Source organism: Oxyura jamaicensis, chromosome 12 (assembly GCF_011077185.1).
Source record: "Oxyura jamaicensis isolate SHBP4307 breed ruddy duck chromosome 12, BPBGC_Ojam_1.0, whole genome shotgun sequence".
Taxonomy (NCBI): Eukaryota; Metazoa; Chordata; class Aves; order Anseriformes; family Anatidae; genus Oxyura; species Oxyura jamaicensis.
The window spans coordinates 1734581-1753457 of NC_048904.1; the positions used below are offsets into that span (position 1 = coordinate 1734581).

General features: G+C 38.5%; 1 protein-coding gene across 21 annotated transcripts in view; it reads right to left on the reverse strand.

Annotated features, from left to right (window-relative positions):
- CACNA1D (calcium voltage-gated channel subunit alpha1 D) overlaps positions 1–18877 on the reverse strand; it is a 188172-nt gene that overhangs the window by 85754 nt on the left and 83541 nt on the right. For 18 of the 21 annotated variants that reach the window (XM_035337848.1, XM_035337847.1, XM_035337846.1 and 15 more), the window contains exons 8-9: positions 18683–18786; positions 5688–5857 (exon numbers count right to left, since the gene is read on the reverse strand). In XM_035337848.1, the coding sequence (XP_035193739.1) occupies positions 5688–5857; positions 18683–18786 (274 nt within the window). The remainder of the gene's footprint in view (positions 1–5687; positions 5858–18682; positions 18787–18877) is intronic. The other 3 variants (XM_035337858.1, XM_035337845.1, XM_035337864.1) reach the window with 1 other exon arrangement.

Sequence of the window (18877 nt, forward strand, 5' to 3'; positions counted from 1 at the left end):
TTGACAGAAGCACTGAGAAAGGCAGAGTGTGTCTAGCTCCAACAATGCTAGCAAGTCTTTAAATCTTTAGCTGGAAGAAAACAGCAAGAGCACTGCATGACCACATTGACTCTAACTAATGCAAGCAACTTGGCAAGTCTTGAAAAGACCCAATTTCACGAGGACAGCTTCGTAAGGTGGTGTTGGCTGGGCAAAGTACAGCACACAGAAGGCCAGCCTTGAGGTCTTAAAACCCGTACTTCAGTATTCAAGGGAATATACCAAATTTTCTCTGTTCTTTATTCATCTTTTGTCCTCATTTTACTGGTGTTCTGGAAAGTTTATCTAGATTTCTAGATAGTATCAGCTCTGTTTAAATTATGGGAACTGGTTTCAAAGGACACAACGCTCGCATTAGGCAACATAACTACCCATACAGCACGCAGCTTGTTACCTTCCTGAGGGTACAAAAATTAGGTCAAAAACATCAGCTACTGCATTTTATTTGTGAGAATAAGAACATTGTTTGTTTTTATTGTTATTGTTTGTTTTTCCTTGTGATACAATGTGATACTCTTTAAACAGTCTTCAGATTTTTGGAGTAGGAATTTCAAACTCCACTCCAGGATAAAACCACGCATAACTAAGAGGGACCTGGTGTCCATCAGCATTGATGCGTCCCAGCCAGCTGGAGTTGGAAGAAATAAATTCCAATAATCCTGCTATACGACAATCTAGTGTTAACATGGAATCCAGAAGCAGGCTAAATTACAGCCTGCAGTACTGAACCGTGGTGGCACATATTATTGTGCGAATTTCTTTCCTATAGAAGGTATATAAATTCTATTTTACTCTGGTTCAACTTCATCTATGCATTATCGATCCACTGGCTGATCTCACTTCCACAGTGAGCACCTGGGGGTAGCTTTCTGGTTATACATCCTGAAGAAAAAACATGCAGAAGCACAGTGATCTGTACAGCCAGATTACAATAACCAGAAAGAGCTACTGGTGAGAATCATACAATTACTAAACATGGAATGATGCTGGCAACATTTTAGAGTGAACATTGCAAAATGCTCTTTTTGTGTCTGCTTCTAATAGTCAACCAGTTCCGTAAGCTTCAGAATTGTCCTAATTCTTTCTCAAATGAGTACATAGATTTTCTCAATTCTTTATGCCAAATATTTGAGGTAGTCATATAGCAGTCAGATAGACAGACTAACAACCAAAAAAAAAAAAAAAAGGAAGAAAAAAACGGCAACACTATCATTGCAAATTCATCACAAATTTCCCTAAATCTTCTGTATGTCCAGAAAACAGATCAGGAAGAAATCTTTTGACTGTGAAGCTGCTCAGGACAAATTCTGTGTATGGAGGGACTGCCTGGATTATGTTCTATGTGATCCTGAGGTACCTGCTTACACAGTGCAGTTTTAGTTTTGATACTATCAATGTTCATTCTCACGGGCTTCCTTTTTATTGGCAGCCCTCAGAAACTAAAGATAAGTTTGAATGTGGTTGTTTACCTGGCAGTGGAAGGACAGTGAAATAATCAGTATTACAATATATGTAATAGCTACATAAATCATTTTAAGCAGACTCAATATTTGTAAAAATGAGTCCATAAAGTCCTAGCAAAATAATATTCTGCATTCTTTGAAGTAACTGCATCATATTTGCCAGCCTCTGTCTGAGCCACAACAGTGACTGCCTCATGACAGCAAGGAAGTCAGTTGCTGCAATAACTTTGTTGTATGTAGGATTAAAACCAGATCTCCTAATTGCTACCATTGTGATAATGTCAAATCAACACATCTGCCAGTATTAAAAGAGTGCAGATTTGAAAATGCCCATCACAGTAAAGCCCTTCTGCATCTCCAGTGGGAGTGATTGAAACTGAAAAAAAAAACAAAATTACCACAACAAAACTATCAATAGCAAGAGCAGATACAGTAAAAGTGTGTGGGGGGGGTGTTATATCCTGCATTAAAAATATAATCAAATATATAAATATTATACTTAATATTTATAGTAATATTAGAACATAATATTAGAATTTAATATTAGAATATAATATTAGAACCATGCTGTTCTAAACTTGCAATATGATCCAGCTTGTGACATGCTTTGATGGATTTCTTCACACCTGAATTTAAAATATATTTTGTATCTTGTAATTTTAAAAAAGAAAACCTATGCTTAAACAACATTTAAAGACACTTCAGTCAAAATCTAAATGGATTAAAAACTATGCTTTAAGAAGGCAGAGCACTGCAGCACCAGTCTATTTGAAGCATGCACTTAGAACAGCAGAACTGCATGCATGGGTGTCTACATGCTAGATGTATACACCTTTGTTATAGAAAATGCGTACAATATGTGCTTCAAAGGCTAACACATCAAATGCAGTATTGGCACAAAAGAAAGTTGAACTGCAAATCAGAGCATGTTTTACCATGTTTATTGGAAGAACGGCCAAAGCAACTAAGTCTGCTTTTCTTCTTCTCTTCCATTAAGTCAGCCAATGTAACCCCTTCGTGTCAAATACATGCAATCCCAGCATTTACACAGTAGATGGCAGCAGTAGCAACGCAAAATAAATAAATAAATAAATACAATCGGTGTCCAGATACACAACACAAGCAACGTTAGGCAAAACAAATTGAAATTACCGGCTGCATAATTTATCAGAGCTACAACCCTCACCTCTCGCTTGGATTTTTGCATTTTGAGCTAAATTCACACACCTTTGAAGACAAAGGGTGGGTTTGTTTTTTTTCATTGATTTCAGGGAAACTAGCTGTTGGTTCATAATAAAGATGAAAGATTTTAACATTTACTAGATACGTACTGGCAATTCTAGTAGTTAAAAGGTTGTACATTACTCAACAACACTGAATACCTGCCCACTATCTGCAACAAAAATGTACAAACATGTGTTTCATATATAAATAACTTAGTGAAAATTCAGTTATCTGGTTAGAACTTTTAAAATGCTGTGGTCACAGAAACCTAAACTACATTTTTAATGACCATACCAGATGCCAATAATCACTGATTTTAACTGCCTTTGAGATCAGTACCTTTTCCTGAGATGGAGAGGAGAGATCTCCCATATCCGAAACCCAAAGCTCTACCTCATCATTGAAGAGCATCATGGTGATCTTCCATCATCATCTTCCTCAGTGGCAGTCATGACTGTCCAGAGGCTTAGCCATCTGAAGTGGGGCCATGGCTGCTTAGCAGCTCGCAAATGCTTATTCTATCCATCTTGGGGCCCAGCTCTACCATCTGCTTCAAAGACAGTTCTAGAAATCATTGGTACATTTGGACTAAAATCATTTCCCAAGCTTACTACTCAAGATTATTAACCTAGTGATAGCTAGCTAAATTTCATCTGACTCTCAAAGAAGTAGTTCATCATCATAATTACGCTCCTAACCCAACAGCTTTCTCTGGAGTAAGTGGATAGACAGCTCGTGCCCTCTCTCATCACAACTTCCCATGCAATGGGATGTGCAGCAGAACACATCTTGAATGCAAGAAGGTGGAGTGATTGAGTAAACCTTCGTCCTTCACACCCTGTTGCAGATGATACTAAAAATGAACAACACTGCCACATATTTAAACGCATATGCACAAACCCAGAAGAGTGCTAGGAGATTGTCCATTCACTGGAAATTTCCACTCAACATCCACATATGGCATGCTCAGTGCCAAAAGAATGCTGGCAGGTTAATAGTTTACTGTGAAACAAACCAGTGAGCTTGTGCAAAGCGTTTTGTGAACCTTTTACAACTCAGACAAACCAGAAGTGATTTTTGCAAGATGCCTGGAATGTACAACTTAAAGACCATTCCAGGTGATTACATGCACTATGTCTGCTTTGTGGAGAAAAAACAATGCCAAGACAGGTATCTTGCCAGAAGAAGATGACCAAGATCTCAGCCACAGCTAAGGGCCTAGTATACTGATGCCATCACCATCCTGATTTCTTAGTTCACTTCAGTCTACAGTGCTAGCAGAGCTGCAGAAATAGGAATCGCGTGAGGTCTGCCAGCTTTCCCTACTCTCTCTCTTGCTACAGCAGTAGAAATTAAGCTGACAGGACTAAAGAGATACCACTAAGTATACAAAAGCTGACCACCTGCAAAGGAAACATTATTCACTGAAAAGCAATGCTGTATTGATGAGACTGCAGTAAATTCATTCACTTATTAAATCTCCATTTCAATTGTTTTTCTCTGAAGTCAAAGGAAAACTGCAAATATTTGCATTGTAAGGGTATTATGACCAGCTGACAGTCAATGTATTAGGGCTTTGAAGATAAAACACACATTAAGTATTCAGTAGTTTTATAACACTGATAAAGGAGCTTCTCATCTTCTTTGGTACTTCTCATGTTAAATAAGTTGGCTCTGATACTGTATATTTAAAATAGAAGTAACTATCTGAAATTCAGTTCTTGAGATTCATTTTAAAGTTCTTTTAATTACATTCCCTATCCTGTTGGTACTCTGGAAGTCTCCTTCAACTCTTAATTTGTCCTAGAACTATGTCTAAGTCAAAAAGCTCTCTCAAACCCAACAAGTATGGAAACAAATATTTTTGATTTATGAAAGGCCTACATGATCTAGAAGCTGTAAGGAATGATGGGGCAAAGGGTTCTTCACAGCAAATTAATGAGCAGGCAATTTGAACACGATGTAAAAAATTTGTGATATTTCATCTGCAGACTTTGAAACCAAGTCCATCACAGTTGTGCATATCTGGCATCACCCACAACCCTGCATGACAGCCTTGTACACTGGATTTTACTCTGTAGAACGTGCAGTCTCTTACTTCTCAGCTTTAGGATTTTATACTCATTCACAAACCCATAATTTATGTGTATCTTCCACACAAAATTATTAGCAATCGCCAAGCACAGTGAACTCCATTAAATCTTTGGCTTTTTTGCTCTGCTCTAGATCAAACTTTGCTTGTGCTACGGATTTTTATATAGATATAAATTACTCCTTTTAGGGTGATACTGACAACATCATCCCACAGGTTGCTTCCCAGCTTCTCATAAAATCATCTTCCTTCCTTCCTGTCAGCAATCCAGATTCAGACCCTGCTTTTATTGCAAACAAAAGGACTGGTACATTTCTTAAAAATAAAAATATTTTCAAAAACTTAACTACATGCATTACAGAGCTAAGTTTAAAAACAGATACCTCAGTACCAAACTATGTAACTTTTACTTGTTTTTGAAATTCTTACTTCAAAACTCAAAAAAGTCCTATTAACTCAAGGATATTTATTTACTATAGTTCTGGCCACAAGCTATGATTTCTAATGCATGCACCTACACGTAAGCATGTATTCTTCTTGAACAAGGATTTATGACAAAACCTAGAGTCATGTATGTGCTAACTTTTCACAGAACAGAAATAAAACAAAGTTTTTTAAATCTCAGTAGTGACTGAGTGCAGGCAATGATTTGTACATGGACAGGTCAGAGCAAACATTTGCTGTAAAATTCTAAATTCTCTTCCATAACTTCATGTGCCAATATATTAGTAGACATGATTGTTCTGCTAACAAATGCTGTTGCAAACTGAAGAACAGACACCACCACGACATAGGCTGCATTATCCCCATTGTAACTCACTAAAAGCAATCAAACTGTTCCACACAGAAGTAGCACTAAGAACACGTACTGTTCCGTTTGCCTTCTTCATCAACCTCTTCATCATTCTCAGGGTCAATGTCTTCTGCCTGTGTAATCCAGTCTAAATACCCCTTCAGATCTTCTTCAAGCTGTTGCTTTTCACGTAGCTTCTGAAAGTCCCCTCGGGCCTTGGCTTTTTCTCTTTCCTTGGAAAATTCTCTGTCAAATTCAGATAGAGCAAAAAGTAAAAAATACAGATTGTCAAACTGCCAGGTATTTTGACCTAGGTCTTGACATTGCAGAATAACATACTGACATGGAAAATGAACTAAATCAACAACAAAAAAGATCTGAGAGCTTCTTTGAAAATGAGACAGTGATGCAAAGAAGTCACGGCAAATCCCTATAAAACAACATTAAAACTTTCGGAGCTGTTTTGATTTAACTAAAAATTAAGCAATATTCTTAAACCTTCCCATACAGTCTATATGCCACCACATGGTCATGCACTCTTACATATAGGTTTAAAATCTGACTGGCACTAATAAAATAGTATCAGAGAACTTAGTTACTTTCAGCAAAAAAGAAATGCCATCTTAAAATACCTCCTCCTTCTTCCAGCCATGGCTCATTGGCCATGTCTAAACATACTTATTTCTGTGTATGGTTCAGAAAATTTTACTACCAAGCTTCCTCTTAATTATACCAGGCACAGACACCTCTGCTGTTTGAGATGTGGATGTTTAGCCCTTTTGCTCTCAGATAATAAAATCTAGAAATCGTGTCCTTACAGATCAGAATTGCATCCTTTAAATAACCTGAATCTTCTGCCTGGTTCCCCCCTCTCAAGATACATAATTTATTTGACTCCGTTAGTTTAACTTGGTGATTTGACTAATTCCCTACATTATCATGGAATGATCTTTAATATAATTAAGCAACACTTTTTGAGAAGGAGGGTGCATAAAATGACCCTGAGGGCTTTTCCAACCTGAACTACCCCACAAATCCATGATTCCCTCAATTATGTATTTCTCAAGACAACTATCAAGTTCTTGCACCAATGTCAATTCATATACTGACATTGTTAAAACACTCAGCACAGTAACAAAGGCTCCAAATGCATAACTGCCTTTGCTAGAGGGATCATACATTTTCTGATTTATCTGAGGATCGATGTGTACGATTGGCGTAGGCAACCATCTTTTGAACTGTATGTAACTATGTACTGATTCAGTATTTAAAATTAAGCTTCTCCTAGACTGTTGTGTTACAACGGGGCTGAAATTAAACCTAGGAATCATAGAATCATAGAATCATAGAATATCCTGAGTTGGAAGGGACCCTTAAGGATCATCAAGTCCAACTCTTGACACCGCACAGGTCTACCCAAAAGTTCAGACCATGTGACTAAGTGCACAGTCCAATCTCTTCTTAAATTCAGACAGGCTCGGTGCAGTGACCACTTCCCTGGGGAGCCTGTTCCAGTGTGCAACCACCCTCTCTGTGAAGAACCCCCTCCTGACGTCCAGCCTAAATTTCCCCTGCCTCAGCTTAACCCCGTTCCCGCGGGTCCTGTCACTAGTGTTAATGGAGAAAAGGTCTCCTGCCTCTTGACAACCCCTTACGAGGAAGTTGTAGACTGCGATGAGGTCTCCCCTCAGCCTCCTCTTCTCCAGGCTGAACAGGCCCAGTGACCTCAGCCGTTCCTCGTACGTCTTCCCCTCCAGGCCTTTCACCATCTTCGTAGCCCTCCTCTGGACACTCTCCAACAGTTTCATGTCCTTTTTATACTGTGGTGCCCAGAACTGCACACAGTACTCGAGGTGAGGCCGCACCAGCGCAGAGTAGAGCGGGACAATCACCTCCCTTGACCTACTAGCGATGCCGTTCTTGATGCACCCCAGGATACGATTGGCCCTCCTGGCTGCCAGGGCACACTGCTGGCTCATATTCAACTTGCTGTCTACCACGACCCCCAGATCCCTCTCTTCTAGGCTGCTCTCCAGCGTCTCATCGCCCAGTCTGTACATGCAGCCAGGGTTTCCCCGTCCCAGGTGCAGGACCCGGCACTTGCTCTTATTGAACTTCATGCGGTTGGTGATCGCCCAACTCTCCAACCTGTCCAGATCCCTCTGCAAGGCCTTTACGCCCTCATTTGAGTCCACAACTCCTCCAAGTTTGGTGTCATCAGCAAACTTGCTCAAAATACCCTCTATTCCTACATCCAGATCGTTTATAAAAATATTGAAAAGTACCGGCCCTAAAATGGAGCCTTGAGGGACCCCACTGGTGACCGCCCGCCAGCCTGACGCAGCTCCATTTACCATAACCCTTTGGGCCCTGCCCGTTAGCCAATTGCTCACCCATCGTATGATGTTTTTATTTAGCTGTATGGTGGACATTTTGTCCAGTAGGATCCTATGGGAAACCGTGTCAAAAGCCTTGCTGAAGTCCAAAAAAATCACATCAGCTGGTTTCCCTTGGTCCACCATACGGGTGATCTTATCATAAAAGGAAATCAGGTTAGTTAGGCAGGACCTACCCTTCACAAACCCATGCTGGCTGGGACCAATGACTGCTTTGTCCCCCAGGTGCGCCTCAATAAGTCCGAGAACCAACTTCTCCATGATTTTACCAGGCACTGACGTGAGACTGACAGGCCTGTAATTGCTAGGGTCTTCTTTCTGACCCTTCTTGAAAATTGGCACAACATTTGCCAGCTTCCAGTCTACTGGGACCTCTCCAAATTCCCAGGATCGTTGAAAAATAATTGATAGAGGTTCCGCGATGACATCCGCCAGCTCTTTCAGCACCCGGGGATGAATCCCATCCGGACCCATGGACTTGTAGGGATCCAGGTGGAGTAGCAAATCCCGCACACGTTCAGGGTCAGTTGGGAGTTTGTCATCCCCACCGTCCCGGTCCTCCAGCTCAGGGCACCCTGGGTCCCGAAGCCCATCACCGGCATTGAAGACAGAGGCAAAGAAGGCGTTAAGCGTCTCTGCTTTGCCTACGTCATCGTCTGTGAGGAGACCTTCCCTATCAAGGAGCGGCCCTATGTTTTCTTTAGTTCTCCTTTTTCCATTTACATATCTAAAAAAACCCTTTTTATTTTCTCTCACAGACACAGCCAGCTTCAACTCTAGCTGTGCTTTGGCCACTCGAACTTTCTCCCTACAAACACGAACAGCATCCCTGTATTCTTTCCATGACACCTGGCCCTCCTTCCAGTAGCGAAACACTCTCTGTTTCCGCCTAATCTCCATTAGAATGTTCCTGGTCAGCCACGCCGGCTTCCTGCCCCGCCTGCCTGACTTGCGATATTTTGGAATTGCCTTATCTTGTGCTTCTAGGAGGCATCGCTTAAAGAGTGACCAGCACTGGTGGACATCGAGGCCTTCAAGAGCAGTTTCCCAGGGGACCTTACTGACTAGTTCCCTGAGCAGCCTGAAGTCCGCTTTCCCCATATCTAGGGATGAGGTTTTGGTGGCACTTTTCCTTCTGTCACCATAAATGTTGAACTCAACCACTTCATGGTCGCTATGACCGAGGCGGCCACCAATCACCACATCTCCCACCAGACCCTCTCTGTTTTCTAGCAACAGGTCTAGGAGGGCACCTTTCCTAGTTGGCTCCGTTAGCACCTGTACCAAGAAGTTATCATCTAGGTGCTTCATGAACCTCCTGGACTTGCTCGTGTCAGCCGTGTGGCACTCCCAGTTAACGTCTGGCAAGTTGAAGTCCCCCATAAGGACAAGGGGAGTTAATCTCGAGGCCTCTCTTAGTTCTGTAAAGAATAATTTATTGGCGAAATGGCTACAGAATTCAGAATTCCATGGCTACATGGAAATGGCTACAGAATTCAGAATTCCATGGATTTGCAGCCCCTTTATTTTTTGTGAACTTTTACTTTAAAATTTCCCCTAATTAACATACTCTCAAGGGGAAATTTATTAAAGAACTGAAGGTATCTTATTTCAAATAGAAAAATATATTAGGAAGTTCCCAGATTCAAACAGGTAACACTTGCAAAATATTTTAACAAGGTGAATACAATTATCAGTATTATGGTTCTCTGAGAACAAAATATAGTAAAATAATAGTCTCCTATTTTTTCAATATATTTCATTTCAGTGACAGACATTACTTATCTGGAATTGCAAACATATAATCTGGTTTTGTTACTATTTTATTTGCAGTCTTCAAATGTCTTCTAAATACTAACTTTCTGCTTTGCTATTAGTAATTTTAAGTTAAGCTCTTTAAAAGCAATTGTTCCGATTTTTTTATGTTACGTTGCAGAAGCTGAAAGACTTTCAGTTGCAAAATCTATGAGGCAGACACTACACCTTTTACAGTTTAAGTCTTAATTCAACAAAAATTGCATTTGGCATGTGGAGAAGATCATCCTGTTCTATCTGATGGCACCTAAATGAAGCTGAAGAATGCCAGTGCTTGCTTTGCATTTGCTACCCTTCATCTAACATCCACGGAAAAGGTCCTTTCAAAAACCCTTCTCTTCGCAAAAATGCTTGTGAATGTGACAGCACCTAGCAGCTCTATGAAGGATAACTGCTTTATTTAAAAAATAAAAACAAACAGATTTTATTGTTTTGGCAGAAGATGTCAAAAGCCCTTAAGATTATTATTTTTTGTACATGGGAGACTGGGCTTAGGCTTATCTCAAAGAGGCTGTCCTTTACATCTGACTAGGACAACATACTCGTGACTCATTTCATAGGCAGTATACTTGGGAAAAAGAGCTACCGTAGCATACTATGAAATCAGAAGTAATAACCTTTGTTAGCTTTTACTAAATACTCTTGTTTTGTTCAATTTAGTCTTTGGGGTGTTTTTTATTAGAGTGAAGGATTTGTGATCTGTGTGGGTAAAGTAAAATGAAAGCTGCTGCTATTATATGAAGAGAAAGAAGTCATTTTAAAATGAAACAGTTGGCAAGATTGCAACTTCGAACAGCACTTCACCCATGACTGAACCACCTTTTAACTTTGACTTTATATTAAAATAGCTGCATGCAGAGAATTAAACACAGTTTTTATACACACAGCTAACTATGACCTTTCCCTTCAATACAACACAGAAGCCAGACAATGTCTTGGTTAAATGCTGCAGCAATTTATCAGTAGGGGGAGATGCAGTGGTACTTAATTTCCATAATGTTTAAAAGATTTCTTTTATTTAAAAAAGCTGACTGTTTGTAAGGAAATATAACACATCTGAGAAGACTGCATTTTCTTCAAGGGAGGGAGGAATCTGGATCTAAGGTGTTTTTTTCAATGACAACCACAATGAAGTGACATCCCTCACATGAATGTATGTACACATTCCTTTTACTGAAATGTCATGTATAAGAATGGAATAAAATGGAATTAGAAGTGTAATTAGTAATCTGTTAGCACAGCAAAGGTACTTTTTTTTTCCAAGAAACAAGAAGTTAACTGGAAAAGCTGATAGGGGTGAGGTGAAGGAGAGATACTGGCTCTTTAAAACTGCTGACAAAGCCATTTAGACAACAAGCTATTTGGCTGTATAGACAGGTATGTAGGCATTGGCTGTTCTCCTGGAAGGAGGAATAAGACAGCTGCTTCTGTAGCATTTAATGGCTATGAAGAGTGTAGGCTAGGTCCAGGGCAGAAAAAAAAAAGCTTTTGGATATGTCGGCATTATTAGTCTAACCGTCATTAGACTAATGGCCTGAACTGGCCTCCCTCACTGTGTTCAAGCCAGAACTCAGTCCAGAAGCCTACGAAGCTGACAGGCTTAGGAAGCTGTACGTTAATTGTGGTAATTGGACTTTATTTATTTACAAATATGTAAATGTTTGGTTTCTCAAACACCTGTGCTAAGGGCTAATTTCAAAATATTTCATTCTGATTTGATAAAAATGACCTGGATCTGGTATTTGAAAGGGTAATTAGCATTGTTTTGTTGTTGTTGTTCTTTGACTAACCTGACAAAAATTGCATTCAAAGAGTTATGCTCTCATTCATAAGTGTCTCCCCACTAAAATGTGACTTAAATCAGTCCAACCAAGTTGTTGTAAACTGAAAAATCCCAACAAGCTACTCTGATTTGACACACCAGTATATGTGAAATGAAAATCTGGCAACAGGAGTGCTGCTCTATCTCCTGTCCATCACTTGATGATAGGAAACAAAAAATTGCCTTCCACCTCTAAGCATAAACCAGGACTAATTCTTGGCTGGCCATATTACAGACCTTTTGTGTCACTGCAAGTCTCTGCAGACAGAATGAGAGCAAGAATTCACCTCCTGCATCTCCTGTATGTACGGTACTGCGCATGGGGTCCGGTATGTGGAAAGCACTATGTGAATGCCATATGTAGAGCTGTCACCCAAACACCACAGACTCTTGTTTGTTCACAGAGAAGAGTCACGCAATAGCAAAAACGTGCTCACAGGAGTACAGTGTTGGCCACAGCAGAGGTTTCACGCAGCGGTAACCATACCAACCAACAAATTAACAGAATCAAATCAGAGAACTCATACTGCTTAAACTGTACTGATAAGCATGGACAACAGCTCACAGTCATGCCTATTGTGTAACCAGATGTAATGAGATATAAAAAAAGGTGTGTGACATTATATCTTTAATTACTTGAGACTCTTTTTTATATTATTACTCCTTCTGTTAGAAATAACTCATATGCTGAACACTGAAGAATTATTTCTGCAGGAAATATATATATATATATCAGGAATTTTGCTTGAGCAAGGAGAATTGATGTGGAAATGCAAACTATTAATACCTAGCTATAGTTTTTTCTGTATAGCTGGACAACAATTGAGAAAGTGTACACTCAACAGCAAAATGTCTATTTACACTGTGTCAGGGCCTGCATAGCATTATTATGCCAAAGAGTGCACATGAAGGTGATGGAATAGCTGTGGGAACAGCAAGATTGGGAACAATTTGATAGAGGTGGTAATGGACCAACAAAAATGAGACTGGATTTTTCAGACTAATTATATTTACACTTTAAGATTGGCTCATTCTGTCCTGAGTAGAGACTTGTTTGGCTCACAATGCTGGATTTTTTAGAGGAAGAACTGGCAGCATTGAGGGTAGGACTATTCCCCATAGTGTGTTCACCCTACGACCATGATGAGCACTGTCAGAGTTTTTGAAACTGATAATGGTTTGTTAATGCCAGGAGCTCATTTCACAGGAGCAATACCTAATAAGACAGTGTGATGAGTTCTAACAAGATGGAAATAAAATCACTCTCATTCATGCTCTTTTATTAAAGGATACTGCATTACTTCATAGTTTTTTATTGGTCTCTGTTTAGAGAAGTTGGTTACAGTTACCACTGTATATAGCTGAAAGAATTTTCTAATTATTGTTACTATACTCAATTGATCAACCAAGGATATTCCCTTTTCCCTTTTATTTGTGTATTTGTGTTTTATTTTTACTAGCCACACAGCAATCAAAAGCAACCTGCTGAGATCTGGAGCTGAAGTTCCTTTCCTCTTTATTAATGTATATTGTGTGAGGGAGTTAAATTTTTATCTGTAAGTCTCCTTTTTCTATGAAGCTTTCCCTCTGATGTGAAAAAGAATGCTATCAAATGCTATCAAAACCAGTTCATTTCCCTTTTTCTGAAAGACTGTGGATGACTGTTCACTGCTGTTTTCTATTTTGTGCATCACTATTCAAATTTAATCTTCCACATTTTTTTTTCCATATATACTGTAGAAAACAGTTCTTAGGTATATAAGCTTCTCTGTGTGAACGTATTTTTTATTGTATGAAGTGACAGATATTACCGGTGAGATTAGCATGGATAAGTATGTGCCCTTAGCTTTTAGAATCACTACATACATTGCAAATAATAAAATACTGTGGGAAAGAAATTGAAAAAAAATAACATTCTCTTAGTAACCTGCAAGACTTACATGTAGGAGGATGTATATAAGGACATGTCAAAGCTTATGCTTTGGTGTCCTTTAGGAAAGCAGTAAGTTCAACTCAGAGAGATTTATTAAAGTGTGTTTGAAAGGTCTTATTTGTTCCCATGGCTACCCAATGAAATACTAATGCCTTGAGCAGAAGATGCCATCAGCAGAAACCATCCCCTAATGATAAGGAATATCTCAAGAAATAGATTATCATGCATCATTAAAAGCCACGACTCTTGATAAATAAGTTATGAAGTTTTATCATTTATTATTTTCTCTGTTCATAGTAAAACAGTTGAATGCATGCTGAAATACTGGCATATTTATTTTAACTTTCAGCACACTTTTAAACATACTTTCAGGGTTGATGAGTACCTCTCAGTTTCTGCCCCTTACTTTTTAGAGGTAGCCTCTAACTTTATAATGTCTAACTTAACTTTCTAGTTTCAGCTTTCTGTCTCTTGCACTGATGGTCATGACACACTCTGGTCTTTTATCCTGGAATATTTGGAGGCTTGCCCTCAGGTCCCAGTTTCTGTCTGGTATTTCATGAGTTCGGAGAACACAGGTTTATGCCTGATACACACACCGTGTATAACAAAGCTACATTTAAAAGCAGGCACATGAAGCAGTCCATCACTCTTTACAGAACTCAAATTGCTGAGCAGCTCCTCAGTTGCAATTTCTGTGCTATCTCATCAAGTGTCAAGTTGCCCTAAAGCTGCACTGCCCGGTCCTTGGATCATAACCAGAGGGATCTTTACAAAGGAAAAAAAAAAAAAAAAAAAAAAAAAGTGTGCTCTGGTATCTCTTGCAGACCAAAACAGCTCCATGCTGTTAGCTCAGAAGACACAGCAATCAAAATAGAGTGCAATTGTATCATGACAACCCAGTGATTTCTAATTGCTAAAGCAATTTCTTGGAACCACATTGCAGCCTTAAATTTCTAATGTGAACTGGCAAAACGCAGACCAGCCAATGAGAAAGAAAATTCAAAGCTATCTGAAGAATGCATTTATTTGCAGCTTTTCAGAGCTGCAACAAGCATTTTGATCTGTATTCCAAATAGTATATGAATTCAATCTTGCAGCCTTATTGTGAAAGATCAGGATAACGGTTCGAGGTGGCCACCTAAATTCACCACGCTGAAAGAATTCCCAACATGCCCACATTTTGAATCACACTTCCAAACATTTCCAGGTATCTTTCAGGAGCCAGATCTACAAACAGTTTTTCTTGTGTGTTTAGGTAGGAGCTGTCTGTCAAGTCTGTTCTCAGGCCAGAGCTAGTCTCCTTCAGAGCCCTCTGCTGATGTTGCACCAGGAGCCAGCACTACAACCCTTTCCTAGAGCCACATCTGTAGCTGTCTCCAAAAGCGTTTCTAGAGCACTTGTCCGATACAGAGTATGAAAAAGGCAGTATTTTGAAAAAGACAAAACTACCAAAAACAATTGTATAACTTAGCCTATGAAATCTCTCCATCCTTGTTATTCAATTGACTAGAAAAAAATCTCTGCAGTCAGCTTCCTTCCAAAAATTAAAATATTTACCACATTTCCTACACACACATTACTTCTGTTAATTTACATATCTGCTATTAAAAGCACAAACTGAGTTTTTATGATTATCACCTTCATCACGCAAAACTGACATGGATCACCAGGAAATACTCACCTTCAGAAAGTGCTAGATGTAAAATAAAAGATCTTCCAAATCAGCATTCTCATCCACTTGTACAGTATCTAAATACATCAAACATGCAGTGCACAAGAGCCAGTAGAGAAATACAAAGGGGCAGATGGTCACAGTGTAACAAAGGGATGCAAAGAGAGTGAATGAATGTTTTAAAACTGCAAACAGATCAAAACAGCAGATTTAAATGGACACAGCACAAGTTGATATTACAAGAACTAATGCTTTCATCCAGAAAAGTTGTGTTAGGCATTCAGATTCCACTTCCAAAATCTGTATGCAAAGCCATGCTTTTCAAGTCAGTTGGCATAATTTTTGCATTCCCTGATAGGTTTAGTAAAATTTAATTTTGTTTGTGGATTTATCAGTGAACAAGTTTCATGCTATGGTTTGAAGAACATAAAACATAAAAGCTAACTCAAAAAAAAAAAAAAATGCAAGTAGTACTCATTCAATGCCTGGCTCAGGATGAAATATATATATATATATTATACATGTATATATATATATATATATATAGCTTTCTGCTAATTAATACAAATAGATCCAAAGGATGTTCAGAGTGCCCCTAAGATTTAAACAGGCATGTCTAAATAGAAAATACATGGAAAATATTTACTATGTAAGTATAAAGGAATTCATCAATCAAAATAAGTCAGTGTAACAGTGCTCCACACTAGCCTTTATCAGAGTTTCAAACAAGTATGCCAGGACATTTTCTTCACTTTTGTATCAGTTTGGTATAATAGATATCTTCTCCTTTCTCCTGCCCTTCTTAATGTCAATATTGGTGATATTCATACATCACAAATCTCCATCTATTTATATCATTTCCTTCAGCAGGGAAATCGTGAACAACTGGAGTGCTAGGATGTCTCTTTCATATGTTTGGAGCAAATATTGATACAGGCAATCCATCAAGCCCTCTGAATTCTTAAGTGATGCTGCAGTTAGTGACAGCCCGGCAGAAAATAAGTTTAGGAATGAATGAATTTATAAATTTCAGGTGAGCTCATGTGACACTTACCACTGCTGGTTAAGTTCACTGGAAATCAAAGGCAAGTGGGTAAGGACTCTAAAGAGCATTAGAGCTCTAAGAATCAAGAAATCAGTGGTGAGTTCTTGTCTGCAGAATGGAACCCTAGGACAAGGGGACACCTTTTCCTCTATATTGTTACAGTGGCCATAGAACAACTTCATATTCCAGCAAAATTTTCTCAACAAAGTTGTCTCATTACAACAGAATAAAGGAAAAACTGCCAAAAGAGTACCAACTCTGATGCTAACAAAGCAGATATTAAAGATATCTGAGTCACAAATATTAGAGAACTACAGAGGGGTACAATAAAAAAATACAATAATTTATCTGACTTACCCAACAAATTTTTACTAGCTTTGAAAAATGACCTTATTTAAATATACAAATCATGCAGTTAAAAAAAAAAAAAAAAAAGGCTAACATATCACAATGTTGCAAGCCTTATAAAATATTTTAAATGTACTAAATCAAATAAAAAGGTTAGCTGTGTAGATCTCTGAATTTCCTTGGTGTCAGTGGAAGAAATGAACAGGCGTATCAACACACCAAATCTGGCATTACTTTCTCCCCTATTTATTTTTATAAAATTAAAAAAAAAAAAAAAAAAAAAAAAAAAACAGAAACCAATAGCAATTAATTTGAGTCAAGCAAGGGAAAAGGGAAATAATAATTAACTGTTCCCATAGCACACCTTCACACAACAGGAAGAAAATTAATTGCTGCTTATGACCTTCTTAAGGGCCAGTGAAAGGAACTGTGGAAACCTAATCCACTAATGGCTTTAGTGGGAAGTCTGGTCACACAGTGACGTTAGGTAACAGTATCAAACAGAGCAATAAATCATACAGCAACTACTCTCGGTTTTCTGTCTGTTCTTTTCTTTCTTATTTGACCAGCGTGGCTGTGATGCGAAAGCTAAGCCCTTAGTTTTGCAACAATTTACGTATTTGTCCCTGAAAAAAACAAAGCCTATATGACAGCATAAGTCAGCCGTTACAGGGTGGGTCTTGGAAGGAAGAAATTAAATCACAAAATCAGCAATGTGTTTTTAGCATATTACCTCTTCACTTTTAAACATCTGCTTTGTAAATTGATTCTGAAAGTAAGGTAAAAACCATGCTTTCCACAGTTTCCTGTGTGCAACAGTTATCTATCACAGATAAATGATTTTTAAAAACACATTGTAAAACCATTAAAACAAAAATGTCTTGTAACATCATTATCTCATTATCAATTGGAAATTGTTTCTGATTCCCTGATTTCCACGAACATTCTATATATAACATTCTATAATTCCTTTCAAACCTAATGTACAGCACGGCAAAGCTGTACCATGGCTGCGCACACACTCAGCAGCCTGACAAGGCTGTGTTCAATGCAAGACTCATTTTTCTGCTGGGTAACAAAGGTGGCACAGCTAGCCCAAGGCTTCCAGAATAATATCATTTGTTGTGTAACTCGTAGCTAACATAAAAAATAATGTGTGTTATAATTGTATTTGGATTCAGATGCCAGCAGGACCTTTTCTTTCTTTATGAAAAAATATCTTTACCATAAACTGGAGTTTCCCAAGCTCAAGTATGTTGGAAGCCAGGCAATGGCAAAGGAAGTAGAGATGTAACCTCAGAACAGCGGCTTTGTAAGAAGAAAACTTTGCAAACTGTTGCCATAAATTACAGTTTTAAACCACATTACACATCTAAAACTGATGACACTTTAGTTCTTAGCTGGAGTCTGGAGTATACAGAGCAACAAAGTGCTGTGACAACCTCCCATTGACAACAATATTAAATTTACATTTGATTATTGATAAAAATATCAGATTGCTGCTGTGGGTTGTCACAGCAGCACACACCTCAATGATAGAGGAAGCATTAAACATTTTGTGTCATAGTAAACTGATCATACTCTTTCTATCAGACAGACCTTCAAGTACCCCATTAAAATAAAATTTGCTACATGACTGGTAAATGCAAAGAACACTCCAATTACATTATAGCTATTTGAATTAAATAATAATAATAAAAATGATTTTCCAGAGAGACACTTGTCTATAATTACAGGGGAAAACGTTTGTACAAGTGCCTCCCATCTCTGTGTGATAAATGTTTCTCCCTGATGAAATATTAGAGAATGAAAAGATCGGTGCCTCATCTAAAGAATATTTTTGGCAAGCATGGTGAACGTGATGTCAGACAGATACAGGCACTAGGATCACACACTTCAGTCAAAAGAGCAAACACTGGTAGGATGACATAAAAATCTCAAGTGCATGCAAAAAAGCCATTGCTGAGAAGCTTGAGTAAATGCAGAGGCCGTCTTACAAGTAGCAGTAGCATACACAATGTTAACTCAACTGCTTACCCACTAAGTACACCAAGAACCAGGTTAAGTACGAAAAATGAGCCAAGGATGATAAGACTAACAAAATAGATCCATGGCCATTCACATCCTATTGCATCATTTACCTGTAAAATGCAAGGAAATAAGTTATGATTCAGTCATTCATTAAATAGCAGAGTCCTTTTTGCAGCTGCCAGATCACGTAGGTGTTAACAC